Here is a 19,047-nt window from a genome sequence, read left to right as displayed (position 1 = left end):
GTTATCTTTGCTTCCCTCTCTCTGCCTTTAATGTGGAGTGATTTATCAAGTGCTGTAAGTTTTTCTGGAGTAAACACTATCTTTCACAACTATCTTTTTTCTATTTCTACCACTCCCATTTTTTTTCCCCCAGGGGACGTTTCACCCTAAGCTAACATCTGTTCCCAATCTTCCTTCTTTTTTTTTTTCCTTTCCCCCCCCCAAAACCCCAGTACATAGTTGTGTATAGTTGTAAGTTCTTCTTGTTCTTCTGCGTGAGCTGCCAGCACAGCATGGCTACTGACAGACGAGTGGTGTGGTTCCACGCCTGGGAACCAAACCCAGGCCACTGAAGCAGAGCGCACTGATCTGCCACCCACATTTTTTGACAGTTACCTAACTGGCTGCCTCCACTATGATCTTTTTCAGACTGTTTTAACCAGCCACATCATGTGCTGGCATGTGCTCTTTAAAATGCCTTCAGAGCCAGCCCTGATGGCCTACCAGTTAAAGTTAGGTGCACTCTGCTTCAGCAACCCAGGTTTGGTTCCCAGGTGTAGAACCACCCACTCATCTGTCAGTAGCCATGCTGTGGTGGTGGCTCACATAGAAGAATTAGAAGGACTTACAACTAGAATATACAACCTTGCTTTGGGTCTTTGGGGAGAAAAAAAAGAGAGGAAGATTGGCAACAGATGTTAGCTCAGGGAGAATCTTTCCCAGCAAAAATAAATAAATAAAATGCCTTCAGTGGTTCCCCACTGCCCATCATTCAATATTCAAGGGGTTCCTCAACAGAACCTAACTTTCTAATATCTGCTACAAGCCTCACTAGAAATGAGCAAGAGGACTTACCAGGTAGTGTGGTTGTCAAAAGAACACTGTCTTTAGAGTGAAACAGACTTGGACTCAAATTCAAATTACTCATTGTCATTTGAGACATGTTAACTGAAACTCAGTTTCCTCGTCTATAATATGAGAATAATACTTACCTTGACTGTTGCTGGAGACATTACTTCATAATATATAAAAAGTGCCCGCTTGAATATGGTATGTTCTCAGTTAAAAGTGCAATCATTATCATTCCTGATTCTGCACCTTTGAACACACTATTCCACCTGCTGGCTGTGACCACTCCCCTTGTTATGCCTATCTTAGTTCCATTCTTCAGGGTCCATCTCTTTTTATATCTGTGCATACACAGTCATATGCACACTGTCGCAGAAAACTGAGTCCCATTCATATCCTTTCGCTCTCTCCTCTGCACACCAAAGCCTGCTTATATGAATACCTGCAGTTCTCTGCCTGAGGGCATTTTTTCCTGGCCATGAGAGCATTCGTGGTTCTCATGAAGTACAAGCTGGAAGTGTCAGAAAATTAAAAAACCTTCCACAAGGACAGATGGGAAGTTGGTGAATAAATCCTCAAGCCTTCTTTCCCTTTTGAGAGGATAACTCTCAAATGTATTCCACACTCTCTCCCAAGATCCCCAGCACGACTGAAGTCCAATTGCCCACAGTGGAAACTTCTCAAGAACACAGCCTGTGTCTATCTCTCCCTTCACCATCTCACTTCCCCACCACTGCTTCCTGGGATCCCCCACATAAACTGGGTGCACTCAAAACCTTCTCTCAATATCTGTTTCTGGGGGAACCCAACCTAAGGTACAAACATAACATGTCATCTTCCATCAGCTACACAGAACAGGCTCGGTCTCTCACTTCTTGACTCCTCAGTAACTTCTTAACTCCTGCAAACAACTGGAGCTGAGTCCAGACAGTCGCCACAAGGAAGTTGGAGTTACAGTTCATGGAGTGTCCCCAGTGCTACCAGAAGTTCTTTTTCCATTAAAAGATTGTTAAAGGAAGACTTGCCTGGCTCCACGCAGCAGGCAAAGCAACAATGACATAGTAAATGCCACTATGGCGTATATAATATAACCACAAAAACTATGATGCTATTAAATGCTCAAGAATGAGAGAATGCAGCAGGTTCTTTGTGATTTTACCTGATGGCCTGGGAGTCTCTGGCCACAAGGGCCAAAGCCCACTGCCATGAGCTTTCTATTCCTTGTTCCTTGGTACCAGAGGAAAATGTGTAGCTCATGAATATCGTCTACTGACACAACGAAAAATGTTTCACCTTCATTTTCTTCTTGTTTTCCCGAGAGACCACACAACTGACTTTGCTTTTGTCATTGAGCATCTGCTAGGGAGGGTTCTGCGAACCTTCTTCTCCCTCTTCAGATCACACACCATATGCCATTATCTGCTGGGGTTGCACATTTTCCTGGTTGATAGTCACTGTAAACTTTTGCATGTCTGGAACACATTCATCATAAACTCAAGACTTTATTCAAAAATGTGTTAACTCTCTAGTGCCATGGGGTATGAGGACCTTCTCTGGTCAACTTGAATATTCAGGATTCATAGAGAATGTGAAATCCCAGAATCTTAGCTCTTTTAAATCTCTAAAATGGGACTATGCTTGAAATTTCTGAAGAATTGAAAGCACTAAAAATGTTTGCAGAATGCATACTGTACAAAATTTAGCTTCCTTTATTACAAAGGATTTTGTGGTGGTGTCCCCTCTAAGAATATGTAGAATTTAAAGTAACCAATAGAACCTGGGATCCACGTCCAAGCCAGCTGGGCAATTCCCCCATGCCCGCTCTCCAGAAGTTTCCCTGTTCATGTCCCCTTGGGTACAGAAAGTACTTTAATGCCTTTTATACCATAGGGTCTTCCTTTCACATCCCAGAAATTCTTCTAGTAGGGAGTGCAGAAACAATGGAAATATTGCTAATTTTGGTCCTGGACAGAATCTAAATCCAACACATATTTACATCAGACAGTTTCTCATTGCTGTAAATCTTGATCACTTCTTCATGTTTGAGCACCATTTACAACAATCTACTTCTTGTTTTCATCCCTTCTCTTAGCCAATAATCCATCCGTCATTCTCTCTTGGTGAGATTTTTGTACTCTGGCCAAACCACACCGTGCCGATCCCCTCCTCCTGAAAATGACTGATAGCAGAACAATTGAGTGTGGGTTATCCTGTCTCTCACAATAGCTGCCCTTCCTTTGATTTAACAGGTATTTACAAGCTAAGATATAACCAAGTAGTTCTAGTCTGCCGCCCTTGAGTTTCCATGGCCTGGCTAATTAAATGGTGCTTTCTCAGGTGCTGCCCTTCAGCAGTTTCACAAATCTGTCTCCAGTGTTTTCCCTCAAACCAGCAGCAGAGTAAATGCTAGAAACATATTGCCATGTCCTTCAGTTCTCATCTGAACAAGGCAGTTCTTTTTATCCTGGAATCCTAATTGATAGCAGCTGACTTTATAAAGAATTATTTAATTCATGCTTGTCTTCATTCCCTTTGACTCTCGGGGCAGTGGACTATCTGAGCCTAGTGGTATCTGTGTTACCCACATATGGTTGTGACTTGTTTGTTTGTTTCATTTATTTATTCTTTTCTTAATTTGCTTCTCTGGTCCTCTGAGCCTTGATAGACAAAACCTAGAAAAAATTGGGGTGGTATCTAGGCAAAAATTGGATAATCAATGGGTCCTCAGGTCCCCTTACCTGCATAAGTTCACAGAAGCTAATATTTGGTATCTTTACCCAAATTTATGTTCAGTGACGTCATTTTAGATGATTCTTGAAATTGGCAAGGTCAGAGTATTTACTCCATGGAAATCAGCAAACACTGCAAATCAGGGCTTCTCCCCCACAGAGAGCCAGTTGTTAAATATTTACCAGCACACCACTGGGCAAAGATCAGCCTATATTTGGAGTAAACAGTCAAGATCTTACAAAAGCATTTGAAAATTTTTCAGAGGAATTGGAGTGTTTCTCTAAATCAGTGGATCCCAGCCCTTTGAGACCCAGTATCTCCTTTACATACTAAATAGTTGATGAAACATCCTATACCATTCTGAAATGAAATTCAGAGATAATATGATCTGCCCACAGAAAACTTTTTTTTAAAAAATCAGCATAATATCCCAAAGATAATATAAAGGAAAAATGAAAGAAAAGTTAGTTATAATACATTAATTTCTATTTTAATATGTAAATATTTCAGCATGACTACAGTAGAAGACGAAGTAGCCAAGTGTGCATGCTTTTCTATAGAACCGGTATGAAAACAGCAGCTATAATGCAGACTGACAGGGGAGGCTTTGGTGAATCAACCTGATTTTCTGAAATAATGAACAACCCTTGGTAAAATTGCACACAATACAAAATAGACGCTTCCCTCAACCCACAAGGTAATTGCATCTTGGGAGATCCAATACATATTAAAACCAAGCAAAAACTAGTTGGTGTGTATGTATAACAAGGAATTCGTTTCTAGGCTCAGGTTGTTTACCTGTGGGTATTACCGACATTCTGAAGTCATGTGGGATGTGGGTACTTCATTGTACAGAACAACTGACAACCCTAATGCCTCCCACTTGAATGCCAGTAGTGCCCTCAGTCAAAGAGGCAATGAAAAATCTCTCCCAAAGATTCACAAAGCAGCCTAAGAACAGTACTGCCTTGATTGAGAACCAGTACTCTATATCAAGACCAAAGAATTGCCCTTGGGGGTCGGTACCCCTTTGTCTTGATGCCTTGGTATCAAAAAGAAGAATTTATTAGTTGAAAGGACAGTGACCCCTGGGCATCCAGAGAGGAGGTCCCAAGCTACCCAAACTCTCATCAAGTCCACAAGATGCAGGGATAACTGGGGGGCTCTGAGGCAGAGGGACAGTACAGAAAATACTCCTTCTAGCAGGGGCAGAGCAGGAGGAGCCTAGGAACTGGGAGGCTGGGTGAGGAAGCAGCTGCCACTGGAGAAATGGCAAACTGCAAGTGGAATCACCGATCCTGCTTAATAAATTGTCCTCCAGGAATTGTAGGTGGCATGAAGAAGAGTCATTATGGGACATTACAGAGCTGGGCACTCCCTGGAAATGACTCTAAATTATCTAACCACTCTTACTTCTATTATTCCCTGGTGGTCAAGGTGCTTCTTAACGGGGAATTGATACCAGGCAATCATCTAGAGGAAAATGGATATTTTATTTTTCTTTTGTTCTCTGCCCCTCATTCCCTCCTTTCTCCTTCATTTAATTTCTGAAATATTTATTTGGAAGGTAGAAATTATACCCTGACATATTGAGGCTTTGCTGTTTCTTCATTAGAAGGGACCTGGTTATGTAGACGCTGACCTGAGGTTTCATCAAAATGCTCTTTGTCCTTTAGAGTTAAATATTCAAGGCCAGTTCCATAGTGACTCCTAAGCTCCCCATCTGCCCTTCCCCCCAATGTCTGATGTGCTTAGGTAAGAGCACCTCACTTTCTCAAGATCATTGACCGGAGTCATCATTCTCAAACTTTTTCAAGGACCAACTGAGAGGAGTTAAAAAAAAAAAAAATCTGTGAATCATCTGTCCCACCCACTCTTTTTAAGTAAACACTATTGCTGAAATATACATAGGAAGAAGTACACAAACCATATGTATACAGTTTGAGATTTTTTTTAAAACTGAACATACACATTTAACCAGCACCCGAATCAAGAACTAGAACACCAAAAGCCCCTTTGTACCTCCTTCTAGTCACTAATCGTGACCTATGGATAACAGGTATCCTAACTTCTAACAGCATAGATTAATTAGGCCTATTTGTGAACTTAATGTAGGTTAATTCATAGAGTTGTATTTTTGTGTGTGTTTCTGCCTTCTTTCACTCAATATTATGCATTCATCCACACTATTGCATATAAGTTCATTCATTCTCATTGCTGGATAGTATTCTATTGGGTGAATATAAATTTTATTTATTCATTCTATTATTAATGGATATTTGGGTAGTTTTCCATTTGGGGCTACTATGATTAGTGCTGCCACGACCATATTTTTGTATGTATCTTTTATATGAATATATGTATGCATTTCTTTTGAGCATATATATAGGAATAGAATTACAATGTCCTCTGAGTTTGTCCTAGAGTTTGAGGTATGTCAGATTTCAGTAGATATTGACAAATAGTTTTCCAAGATAGTTGTACAAATTTCAGTTCCCACTGGCAGTGTATGAAAATTCAGATTTTTCCATATTTTTATGCACCCTTGGTATCATTGCTTCTTTGTTTGTTTTACTTTTAGCCATGCTGGTAGGTATGCAGTACTATTGCATATGGTCTTAAATTTGGTTTCCCAGAAAACCAATAAAGTTGAGCACCTTTGCAACCAAGGCTGCTTGGTATTCAACTGCAAAATACCGGCGTCGGGAGCATTTATCTTCATGGGTTAGTGTCTGTACTATACCGGTTGGTAAATATTTTGTTAAATACTATTTTCTATGACAGGTTTATTTAGGTATGATTGACATACATTAAACTGCACATATTTAAAGTGTAAAATCTGATGTTCTGATGTGTATACACCTGTGAAATCATCACCACAATTGAAATAATGAACATACACAGAAAAGGAAACTGTCAACAAAATGAAAAGTCAACCTACAAAATGGGAGAAAATATTTGCACATCATATATCTGATAAGGCATTAATATCCAAAATATATAAATAACTCATACAACTCAATAGCAAAAAAGAACCAAACAATCTGGTTAAAAAATGGGCAGAAAGTCTGAACAGACATTTTTCCAAAGAAGACATAACAGATGGCCAACAGGTACATGAAAAGGAGCTCAACATCACTAATCATCAGGGAAATGCAAATCAAAACCACAATGAGATATGACCTCACATAGTTAGAATGACTCATCAGAAAGACAGATAACAAGCATTAATGAGGATATGGAGAAAAGGGAACCCTTGTGCGCTGCTGTGGGTGGGAATGTAAATTGGTGCAGCCACTATGGAAAACAGTACGGAGGTTCCTCAAAAAATTAAAAATAGGACTACCATATGATTCAAGAATTCCACTTCTGGGTATTTATTCCAAAGGAAACAAAAACACTAACTTGAAAAGATATCTGCAGTTCCACGTTCACTGAAGCATTATTTACAATAGGCAAGACATAGAAACAACCTAAGTGTCCATCGACGGATGACTGGATAAAGAAAATATATTTATCCACACACACACAATGGAATATTATTCAGCCATAAAAAATGAAATCTTGCTATCTGCGACAGGATGGATGGAGCTTGAAGGCATTATGCTAAGTGAAAGATGTCAGACAATAAAAGACAAATACCATATCATCTCATATGTGGAATCTAAAAATAAAATGAACTCAAAGATAAAGAAAACAGATTGGTGGTTGCCAGAGGCAGGGGGTAATGTGTGGGTGAAATAACTGAAGGCCATCAAAAGGTACAAACTTACAGTGTAAACTAAATAAGCCCTGGGGATATAATGTACAGCATGGTGACTATAGATCATAATACTATATTTGAAAGTTGCTAAGAGAATAAATCTTAAAAGTTCTCATCACAAGAAAAAACAAATTTGTAACTATGTATGGTGATGGATATTAACTAGACATTGTAGTGATTATTTCAAAATACAGTCATTTGCCACATAATGACATTTTGGTCAACAATGGGCCGCATATACGACAGTGGTCTCATGAGATTAGCACCATATAGCCTGAGGTCATCACAGTGAAGTGGATACAGTTGCTGCCCTCGAGGAGATGACTTTCTATTATGGGAGATACACAATAAAAAATAAGTGTTTGCCAGGTAGTAATAAGGGTTTTTTATAAATTCAAAAATGTAGGGCCAAGGAACAGACAGTGATGGACGTAAACTGGAGTCCTATTTTAAATAGGTTTTAGAAGTGTCTCAATTAAAGCAACATATTCAAAAAGACTGGAAGAAAGCAATGGAATAAGTCATGTTAATATCTAAGCAAAGAGTATTCTAGGCAGAGCAAAATAAACTCAAATACAGTAAAGTGTATTTGGCATGTTTAAAAAATAGCTGCAGAGAGTTTTGAGGGTATTTGAAGTGAGAATTTTAGACCCTGAAGAGAAACCCTCAATGTTATCCAGTTCCAGGATTGCTGTTAGATTGATTTCATCCTGAAAGCCAATTCAAATGGATTGGTAATGAATGCCGACAGCAGCAGTCAGCAAATTTTTGTCTGTAACGGTCTAGATTATAAATATTTTTGGCTTTGTACAACATATCATTTCTGTTGCAACCACTCACCTCTGTCATTGTGTGAAAGTAGCCATAGACAGTATGTAAACAAATAAATACAAGTGTGCTATGCCCCAATAAAACTTTATTTTACAACGACAGGTGGTGGGCTGGATTGGGCCCTTGGAGTCTGCCAACTTCTGGGCTAGTATGGTGTTCGGCAGCCTTCCCCAGATCTTTCAGAGGGATACACATTAGTAATTCTGTCATGGATTCATAGGGGGCAACTCAGCCATGTACTTTCCACCATGAGTCACCATAGCCTCCTCGTGTTACTGAGTAGACCAGACAAGTTCTCACAAGCTGTTAGTGGAAAGTGAGAACTCTGGCATCCCAACTTAGTTTTGTTACACTAGCCTGCCCTTATCTCTCCAGATTTGCCACAAATTACTTTACATATATAATGGTAATAGAGCTTTGAGGACTGCCTTCCTCTTCAAGTACGGCCCACAGGGCTAAAACCAGCCTAAGCCTGGATGGGAGCCTTTCCTAGGAAGTTGCTGGTAATGTTCAGAGTTAGAACTAAGGGCTTCTACAGAACTTTGTCACATTCTGTCTATGCTACATAGAAAAAAAATGAAAAACTCTGCCATTTGTCTCTGAATCTGGAACATGGATAGGGGTGGAAATCACTTGTTTCCCTACCAGTCCTCCCAGCAAGGAAGGAGAGAAGACCCTGGCCCAACTAGGGAAGAAGAGCAAAGGGGACCTCACCGGGGCTGGGCAATAGCATGAGGAATACCAAGATTATGTTTTTTCTTATTTTGAGTGTTTAACACATCGAAAGAGAGTTGATTAATTAGAATATAGACTAAACTTGATTTCAAAAGAGACCCAAAACTATGATGACATAAATAAGATGGACGTTTATTTCTCTCGTGTAATTGTCTAGAGAGAAGTGGTCCAGGCTGGCAGAGCAGCTCTGCTCCCCCTGGACATTCAGGGACTCAGGTTCCTTCCAGCTTATGGCTCTTCCTTCACCTGGGCTGCTGCCGTCATCTGTACGGTCTGTGCAGGACCCCATAGCATGCCAGCTGGCAGAGAGTGGGCAAGAGAGCAAGTAGAAAATGGGAAATTACCGTTTAAAGAAGTGACATGGAACTTGCACGCAGCACTTCTGGTCACATTTTGTTGGTGAGAACATAGTCACATAGACACACCTAGCTTCAGGGGAGGCTAGGAAATGTGGTCTCTGTCTGGGTAGCCGTGTGCTCAGCTAAAAATCTATTATTTTGGATTTTTAAAGGGGATTATGACTCACGAGGGAGACTGGAGTAGCACTTTGCCACAGAGTTTATAAAAAGAGATGAAAGTATTTTTTGTCTGTTGTTACCCAATGTGTGAATAGTAATGCCTAACATTACATAATACTTTAGAGATTTATAAAAATCTTTCTCATACAGTATTTCATTTAATTCTTCAACATTCTCTCCCTTTGAAGTAGACATTATCATTTGAAGTAGACATTATTTTCATGTACATGAAGACTAAGTAAGGCTCAGAAGGATTATGAGATTACCTAAAGCCACACAGCCACTAAGCAGAGGGCCAAGTCTTCACTCTACGCTCAGAGCTCTACCATTTCCACTCCTAGAGACTCATCTTTCTCAATACCGTACCCTCTAAAGGCCTGTGTCCTGGGGTTAACCAAGTGGAATGTCCCCTCAGAGCAGAGGGTCTGACACTAGTGTGCAGAATAAGTACCTGAGGACTTTGATTAAAATGCAGATTACTATGCTCCAACCCTAGAACTTTTCCTTATGTAGCCCTGGGTGTGAAGCCACAGAATTGCCATGCTTTAGGAATCACTGCGGCCATCTTGTATTTTATCATTGCATTTTGTCTAAACAGAGAGAGGGAAGATATTACGTATTTCTGTCTATTCTTGTGCTTTCTTACCTTTCCATGTTTATATGTTACTAAATTTTAGAACTATTGCCTTCTGAAAAATCTTTGCTAATCTCTTTTTGAAACATCTCTAACTCAAAGCAAAAAGGAAACAATGACAAAATGTCAAAAACTAATTTTGGAAGCCATCAGGGTATCCTCTCAAACAGAGGTTTTCAAAGCTCACGACTGAGGTAGACGGTTTTTTTGTTTTTCTTTGTGGAGAAAGATTCACCATGAGCTAACATCCCCTGCCAATCCTCCGCTTTTTCTGCTGAGCAAGATTAGCCTGGAGCTAACAGCTGTGCGGGCCCATCCTCCTCTATTTTATTTTTTGTATGGGGGACATCCCCACAGTGTGGCTGGTGAGTGGAGTAGGTCCATGCCTGGGATCTGAAACCAGTCACCAAAGCAGAGCGCAGAACTTAAACCACTCAACCACAGGGCCAGGCCTGAGGTAGATGTTGAGAAGGGAGCTTTCTACCCTGCAGTTTGAAAGAAGAGAGAAAACAATCTTTCATCAAAAATATTTATGTTGCATTCATAGGATGCGTATATGTGTGTATGTGACATATGTCTATACATAACATTGCCCAACAGAAATGTCACAGAGCTTTCTATCTGGCTTTAAGTGACCCTCACAATTCCCACTCAGTCACCTTGGGCTTTTTTTTTTTTTTTTTGCCTTTTTCTCTGTCAGACACCAGGATGAAATTAAACTCCATTCCCTCTCCAATGGCCTCTGATGTATGTACTACTTTTTACATTCCCTTCCCCTATAGAATCTGATGGAAATTCCTTTGGGGCCTTCAGCTTTGCCTCAGAGTCAGAAACTTTTGTGTTGCTAATAGAACTCAACTTCATTAGCATTTCAAATCCTGGGATGCTCTTAGATCTGAGGGGCACCCCAGCCACAACCTGATTTATCAAACCTGTTTAACTGAACTCTCCAGTGGCCACTGCCTTTGACCTTATTTCTGCCACCACGTCTCATCAGGAAATCCTTTTCAAAGATTCTCAAGAAAGACACATGCGTAATCTGAGAAGCTTTATTTTCTCCCTCACTATTCCTATATATCGCCTGCCAAAAAGCCACACTCTCTTCATTACCTTTAGTAGTTAGATCAGGGGTAGATGATGGATCAGAGCATGGATAGATGGGTAGTTGGATGAGTAGATGGGTAGATGGGTCAGGTAAATGGATGAGTACATAGATAAAATTAAATGGGTAGATGGACAAGTGGGTAGGTAGATTGGTAGATGGGTAAATGGGTGGATGAGTGAGATAAAGGAATGAGTAGGTGGAGGAATGATTGGATGGAAGGAAGGAAAGAAAAGATAAGATGAGAAATAAAATGTCTTCCATCTTGTATAATATCCTTGCCACTTAATTAACCATAATTGGTCTTGTGCTCCTGAGGCTGAACACCATTTCTGTGGAAAACAGCAAGTCATGTGATATGTTTCCTGCCTCCCACAGGAGCAGCATGATGAAGCTTATCAAATATTTCATTGCCATTCTGACTCAGTGTCTTTGTAAAAGAAAAGAAACTATCCTTCTTTATACAACATGTATAAAAATGCTTCAATACAGTGGTAACTAATCAGGCATATCCAGCAAAATCTCTTGGGGAACCTGCCCTAATTGCATATCCCTGGACCCCACAGCCTGATATGTGCATCGTGGTTGAAAATAACTGCTCTCACAGAAGATTCTCTGCCCCTGGTAGCAGTAGTGTTTGAATAGTATTTGAGCTGTGTGTTCTTGACTTCCTTTTCTCCTTGCAGACATTCCAACAACATTTTTAAACCACATTATATCTCAGGCAATGTTCAAAGTGCTATTTATGTATATTACCTCACAACCCTTTAATATAGGTACTGTTAATATCTCCATTTGACAAGTGACAGAATTAGTATGTAGAGGTTGAGTAACTTGCCCAGGGTCACATGGCTAATAAGAGGTGAAGCTGGGCTTCAAACAGTCACTCGATGTCCCGACTCTATAGTCCCACCTACCATGTCACACCATGTCTCTGATCACTAAGCTGACCTTTTAGAGCACCATGGTCCAACAGAACTTTCTGCGATGATGGAAATGTTCTATTTCTTTGTTGTTCCATTACACGGTAGCCACTAGACACATGTGAGCACTTTTAAGCACTTGAAATGCGGCTAGTGTGACTGAAGAACTAAGTCTTTAATTGTATTGAATTTTAATTAATTTAAACAGCACAGTTTAAGAGCCAACTAATAGCCTCTGTTCAGACATATGATCTCCAAAGAATGAAGTGCTGAACTAGGAATTAAGGTAGGCATCTCAGTTATAGACATTATCCTTTATTAATAATGTTAACATGAAATAATTGCAAAGCACTCTTAGAATCCTTTTTGTTTCTTTCCATCCTTGAAAAGAGTCTTGCTGTTCTTCTAAGCACTCTGCCAACTAGGTGGCACATCTAATCTTAGCTCATTGGAAGATGTGTTGAGACGAGACAGAAAAAACAATTCAGGCAGAATAATACAGGGCCGTCACAGGCAAGTTGCAACTTGGTGGTGCCATTGGCATTTATTCTCAGGAGTTAGTGTTAAATTTTCCATCTCCCAAATACTGCCATCATATGTTGGGGATGGGGGCTGATGGAAACAATGGACTTTAAAGCAGGGTTTGGTGGTGGAGAAATGAAAGTCCTGGGGCATCTGGGCTCGTCTGAAGGAGAGAGGCAATCTCATACCCCTTGTTACAGAAAGAAGTGAAGTAAGTGAAATAGGAAAGTGGGAAATTATGAGCCAAGAGAAAAGGAAAGATGATTCTAGATGAAGTAATATAATAAAAGAGCCATATTATTCTTCACGTGGGACACAAGTTGAAACTGAGTGAAGATTTTCAAGGAGAAGGAAGATTAAAGAGTTAACAAAATCCAAAGGTATATAGCTGGGTTTTATAGGGATAGAGACAAGACAATACAGAATTTGGTGAATTTGTTAAGTGTTGGTTTAGAACAGAGATGGACAAACTATTGTCACAACCCCAGTCCACTGCTGGTACTTGTAAATAAAGTTTTATTAAGCACATCCATGTCCATCCATTTATATATGGTCTATGGCTCCTTTATACTACAACAGCAGAGTTGAACAGTTCCAACAGAAACTATATAGCCTGCAGAGCCTAAACTATTTCCTATGGGCCTATACAAAAAAAGTTTACTGATGTCTGTTTTAGAACAAAATGGGAACACAATTAGCACAGCCATTTTAGAATATAATTTTGTGTGGCCATTGAATTTTAAAATGCACATCATGTTTGACCTGGCAATTCTGCTATAGAATTTTCTTTAGCAGATGTTTGGGTACACATACCCACAGGGCTTCTTATAACATCAAAAAACTGGAAACAACCTAAATGTCCAGTAGCTGGGCACTGGTTAAGTGAATTACAGTGCATTAATGTTAAAGAGATACTATTCAGCTTTTTTTTATAAGATAGTCCTACACGTACTCATTTTTTAAATGAGGTAGTTCTGTTAATTACAAAGGGATGTTAAAGAAGGACTGCTAAACAGAAAAATTTTGCAGAACAATATGCATTATATGATTATATTTGTATAAAAGCAACAAACAGTCCACCAAAAAGGACATACAGAGGCATGCCCAGCCCCCATCCCAGTGCCTGGCATGTGGTAGGTACTCAACATTTGATGACTGAATGCATGGAGGACTCATACATGTACACGTTTTTTTACTTTTCACTTTCTATCTTCTAGACTAGACTCTCTGAGCTTTCATGAATATGTATTACTTTTTTTTAAAAAAAAAACCCTAAATTAAAAAGGGGGAAAAACAAACATGAGGAAATTGCCAAAGATAGGTCTCCCCCAAGCTGATCTTGAGGATGCCAACAGCAGTGGCAGTCAGCTGAGAGCTGGTCGGGAGCTCGTTGCTCCACACTGAGGCATTCAGGAGGGGATTTATTTAAGTTCAAGTTGGGACCAGTGGAATCTGTTGAGCTTGAAGAGGTGTCTCTCTGAGTCACGCACCACAAAAGCAGAGAAGTGCTCAAGAAAACAACTCAGAAGCATAGAAGGGAAAAAGTGTGCTCCTTGTCCCGGGAAAATGATGTTTGTAATAACCCGGTGGGAAGACTTCGTGGAGGAAAACGTCAGCTGGGGAGAAAGAAGCCAAAAGAAGGAAGGACACAGCAGCCAACACTCAAGGTGGAGAAACATTTTTGGGGCAGAACAAATGTTTTGCGGGGTTCTAAGAAGACCACAGAGATGTAGAGCCACCTTGCAAGTTTCCATTTGGAAAGTGCTTCAGTGTCTTCTGGTCTAAGATCCGTGGACATCGACAGTCCTGGTATTTTAGCAGGTGTTCAGGTGGAAGGGCCAGAAGCAGTTTCTCTGTGTTGATTAGTGTTAGAATTTCTCTCAGCTCCCAACACACAAGCAGCTCTGCCTGCTGACGTGGAAGCCCTGGGAACAGCCTCAGCTCTTGCCTTATGCTGGCAACACATCCCTGCTTTGGCTTGCCTGCTGAAACACAGACATCACTCAGCACTAGCCATTTATTTTTCTGGCAGAATTGCGGCAAGAGGGGTTTACATGAGATTAACAGTAAAAAATAAATAAATAAATAAAAATAAAAACAAAAAAAAACTCATGAAAGAGGCAGGTGTGTCTTTTAAAAACAATCACGTCCACCTCCCTCTGCCCCACCCCCTGTCTGCCTGCACTTTGCCTGACTTGTGCCTGGGGTGGATATGTCTGCGCCTGTGAGAATCTTTTATTTAGACATCACAAGGCATTTGCCCAATTTTCAACACAGCCGGCTGCAATACTGGTGCACAGAGACGCCTGCTCTTTCTTCACAAAACTCTCCAGTTCAAACATGTTTGCAGAGTGTGATTCATGATGTTTCTTTCTGGATTGTCCAGTGGGTAATTGCTGTACGAAAACCAGAGAAACAGATGTAGACCCTGAACCCTGGCTATAAATTTTTGTTTTATGATTATGGGTTTCAAATGTGCTGTGTCACACTGACAAATACACAGTTACTCTGAAACAAAATGGATTTTGGTCTCAAACTTTGGGTTTTTTGTTTGTGGTTGGAAATACTTTCATTAGAGTTTCTTTTATCATTGATCAAACACAAGGAAAATAGAGGAGGTGACACATATCAGAATGTTATTTTATGCCATACCAAGAGGGTATTTGGGAAAGGTTTCTTCCAACTGTTTGACTAATGTTTAAAATAGGTATCAATAATTTAAACTTCATTATCAACTAATTAATTAGACCATTTGTCACCTTCTACCTATTCATTAATCTTTATGGTGTGTGGGTATGTATTTAAAGAATTCTTGTATAATTTGACTTAATTTTACTTAAGATGAAGAATCAAGTTTTCAAGAAGTATAAGAATTAGATTTACTGATGAAGAAATGATAAGAAGCATGTGGCTAAATTTGAGGGCTGCTTTATAAATTAATCCTTGGATTAAATAACAGCTCTAATTGCTATTGGCATAATTAATTCACAATGAGAAATGATGAATTGACTGGTGAATATACTGTTGCCTTATAAGAAACCCATAATATTCTGTTCACAAGGATTTAAAATACTGATCATTCATTTCAAGACCCCAGTTTATTTCTCTTTAGTTAAGAGAACCCCAAGGTGATTATAAATTTTAAATTGCATGTGCAAAGAAAGAAAACACCAAATCTCCCAACTGCTACCGCCCCCACACCTTCTTGTTATTGTTTTTGTGCCATGGCACAGTACTGAGAGAAGAAATTTGCGGGCAGTCGTTTCCCTTCCTCAATGGAGCTCATTCTTTAGCTGAAGAAATGAGAGCGAACAGAATTTTGGGGACACCATCTCCATCTTCACTTCCCTGTGACCAGTGCACCCTACCTTTGGAAAGATGTTGAGCAAGGAAGTGCTACAGCCTCCCCTGGGTAACAGATGCCTGTACCCACACACCTGGCAGTAGTGCCATGTTTCTCATCCCTAACTTAGTTCCTGCTGTACTTTAAATATTACTGCTTCCTCCCTTCTCTCTTTTCATTCACCTCCATTATAGGATATAAAATGAGCCCAGTTTCCAAGGAACTCTGAGGATCTTAAATAAACATTTGGAGCTGTAAGTCTCGTGGACCACGTCGAAATTGGCACATAATGCGGTGCTTTGTGTATCTTTACAACTATCTTAATGACAGTGTGTTAAATGTTTTGTAAATTCCTCTGTGCCCCTTGCTGAAAATGTATGTTTTCTTTGTAGTTAAAGGGTTTCTTATAATAAAGCTCTGTTACATAACGATTGCCATATAAAAAAAGAGAGAGAGAGAAAATAAACGCGTAGTTTCAGCAAAATCTCACCCCTTTATCGCCCTGGACTTTTCAATAGGAAGAACTGAGCTTGCTGGGCTGAAAATTGTTTTAATGTACCTTCATAAAAGGATCTTTGACTTGGTAAGTGTGTGTGATGCATACTTTTCATGTTACACCACGAGTGCCACTTAGCAACTCTGCTAGACGGAGCAGCCATTCAGCATGGGGTGGGGTGCCCCCTGACAGGCTTTTAAAAGGCCTGGATGCCAATGCACACTCCAACGCTATTCACAAAACAGAGACTGGAGCAGCGCTCTTCCTTGCAAGGGGCAAGGAAGCTGCCCCTCACTGCCTACCTCTAGCGCACCCTGTTTTGTGGGAGAATTACAAGTAAACACTGGTAAGGCAGTGGAGGAGGTAGGGCGTTTGAATTCCCCCCCAGAGTTTACTCTTTTTGGTGCACGTTGGGTCCTTTCAGCAAGTTGTGCAAAATGGCTGCAGGGGGATGGGGTCTCCCTCTTACAGCTCTCTGTCTGCCTGAGTTTATTTGTCAATATTGCACCTGTCCTTCTGAGTGTTTTAAGACTGCCTAAAACACTTCTCCTTCATCTAGGTTGGGTTAGTGTGGGAGGTATGAAAAACAGCCCCTTTCTCTTAAAAGTACCGTATTCTAATAAATAGCCAAGATTGGGCAGGGGCTTGTATTGGTGAAAACTGGCCCTTAGAAATACAAAACCTTGACCCTTAACCGTTTCTCAAAATATGTGTTTAATTATGTGGTGGTGGTGATGGGGCGGTAGGGCCCGCGTGGAGTATGTGTGTGAGAAAGCGATGAGGGAAGTCACCAATATGCTATTCAGGGTGCAAGGCTGGGGGAACAGCAAAGTAACTTTTACTTGGGTCTGAGATTCCAGAGAGGCAGGTCCTAGACATGGTTCTGAGCTGCGTGAGCTTAGGCAGGTCTCAGCCTCCCTGGGCTTCTGTCTCGCCAGCTGAAAAATAGAAGGATGCATTACAGCTAATATTTGCTCCACGATGTGTAGAGTGCCCTGAAAGCACTACTTTTTTTTTTGTCCTCACTGCAACCCACTGAGGTGGGTAGTCTTACATACCCATTTTACAAATGAGGACACTGAGGTCCAGCAAGGTTACATACTTGTCCCAGACCACACAGCTGCTAAGCGGTAGAAGTGGAATTCTAATCTAGTTCAGTTTGACTCTCCCATCCATGCTCTTGCTCATTATATTATGTTTTCTTTCAGATCAGGAGCTAAAATCCTATATATCTATGTGATTGTGTGTGTGAGTTTGGGGCAGGAGTAATGAATTCTCGACTACTCCACATGCTGCACATAGACGGGAGAGAATTTTTAAAAAGTAAATGAATCCAAAAAGCTGGATTTTTACTCCAGAGCAAACGCAATCCCTTCGGCCAGGGCTTTCAAGAGGGAGAAAGAGAAAAAGACGATGAAATGGAAACTTTCTCAACCCAAGGCTTCCCCGAGGGGTAACTCTTCTCTGTTCTACAGTTTAGGGCTTGCCTGTGCTTTTTCGGGAGTGGAAAAATACATAAGTTACAAGGAATTTAACAGACAGAGAGGCGCACAGAGGAATTTAAAGGGTGGGCTGGGGGCGAGCGGTGGGCGGGAGGCGAGGGGGCAAGGGGGAACACGCGCTTGCAAGCTAAGCCGCTGCAAATAAAAAGGCGTAAAGGGAGAGAAGTTGGCGCTCAACGTGAGCCGGGAGCGGCGTCCTGGCTCCTCCTCTGCTCGTTTTAAAAACACTTCTTGCATTGTTTTTAAGGTGAGAAATGGGAAAGAAAGAGCCGGCTTGCGCGCTCGCCCGCTGCCTGCCTCTCTGGCTGTCTGCTTTTGCAGGGCTGCTGGGAGTTTTTAAGCTCTGTGAGAATCCTGGGAGTTGGTGATGTCAGACTCGTTGGGTCATTTGAAGGTTAGCAGCCCGGGAAGGGTTCACCGAAAGTTCACTCGCATATATTAGGCAATTCAATCTTTCATTCTGTGTGACAGAAGTAGTAGGAAGTGAGCTGTTCAGAGGCAGGAGGGTCTATTCTTTGCCAAAGGGGGGACCAGAATTCCCCCATGCGAGCTGTTTGAGGACTGGGATGCCGAGGACGCGAGCGAGCCGGGCAGGGTTTGTCTGGGCACCGTCGGGGTAGGATCCGGACCGCATTCAGAAGGCTTTTTGCAGGCTTTTCCTTGGAAGGAGAACTTGGGATCTTTCTGGGAACCCCCGCCCCGGCTGGATTGGCCGAGCAAGCCTGGAAAATGGTAAATGATCATTTGGATCAATTACAGGCTTTTAGCTGGCTTGTCTGTCATAATTCATGATTCGGGGCTGGGAAAAAGACCAACAGCCTACGTGCCAAAAAAGGGGCAGAGTTTGATGGAGTTGGGTGGACTTTTCTATGCCATTTGCCTCCACACCTAGAGGATAAGCACTTTTGCAGACATTTGGTGCAGGGGAGATCATGTTTGACTGTATGGATGTTCTGTCAGTGAGTCCTGGGCAAATCCTGGATTTCTACACTGCGAGTCCGTCTTCCTGCATGCTCCAGGAGAAAGCTCTCAAAGCATGCTTCAGTGGATTGACCCAAACCGAATGGCAGCATCGGCACACTGCTCAATGTAGGTTTATTTTTTCCCTTCTTCTACCAAG

The 19,047-nt window shown here is 41.1% G+C and overlaps 1 protein-coding gene across 4 annotated transcripts in view; it reads left to right on the top strand.

Annotated features, from left to right (window-relative positions):
• The window catches only part of RARB (retinoic acid receptor beta), a 694,304-nt gene that overhangs the window by 509,190 nt on the left and 166,067 nt on the right, over window positions 1-19,047 (top strand). The window contains exon 1 of one of the 4 annotated variants that reach the window (XM_014829837.3): window positions 18,300-19,016. The exons of the other annotated variants lie outside the window; for them this stretch is intronic. Within the exon in view, the coding sequence (XP_014685323.3) occupies window positions 18,860-19,016 (157 nt within the window). The 5' untranslated portion in view covers window positions 18,300-18,859. Of the gene's footprint in view, window positions 1-18,299; window positions 19,017-19,047 lie in introns of those variants that run through there. 4 annotated transcript variants of the gene reach the window in all.

This window comes from Equus asinus, chromosome 21, assembly GCF_041296235.1.
Source record: "Equus asinus isolate D_3611 breed Donkey chromosome 21, EquAss-T2T_v2, whole genome shotgun sequence".
NCBI lineage: Eukaryota > Metazoa > Chordata > Mammalia > Perissodactyla > Equidae > Equus > Equus asinus.
The sequence above is the reverse complement of the archived record's forward strand: the minus strand, read 5'-3'. Positions and strand labels throughout refer to the sequence as shown.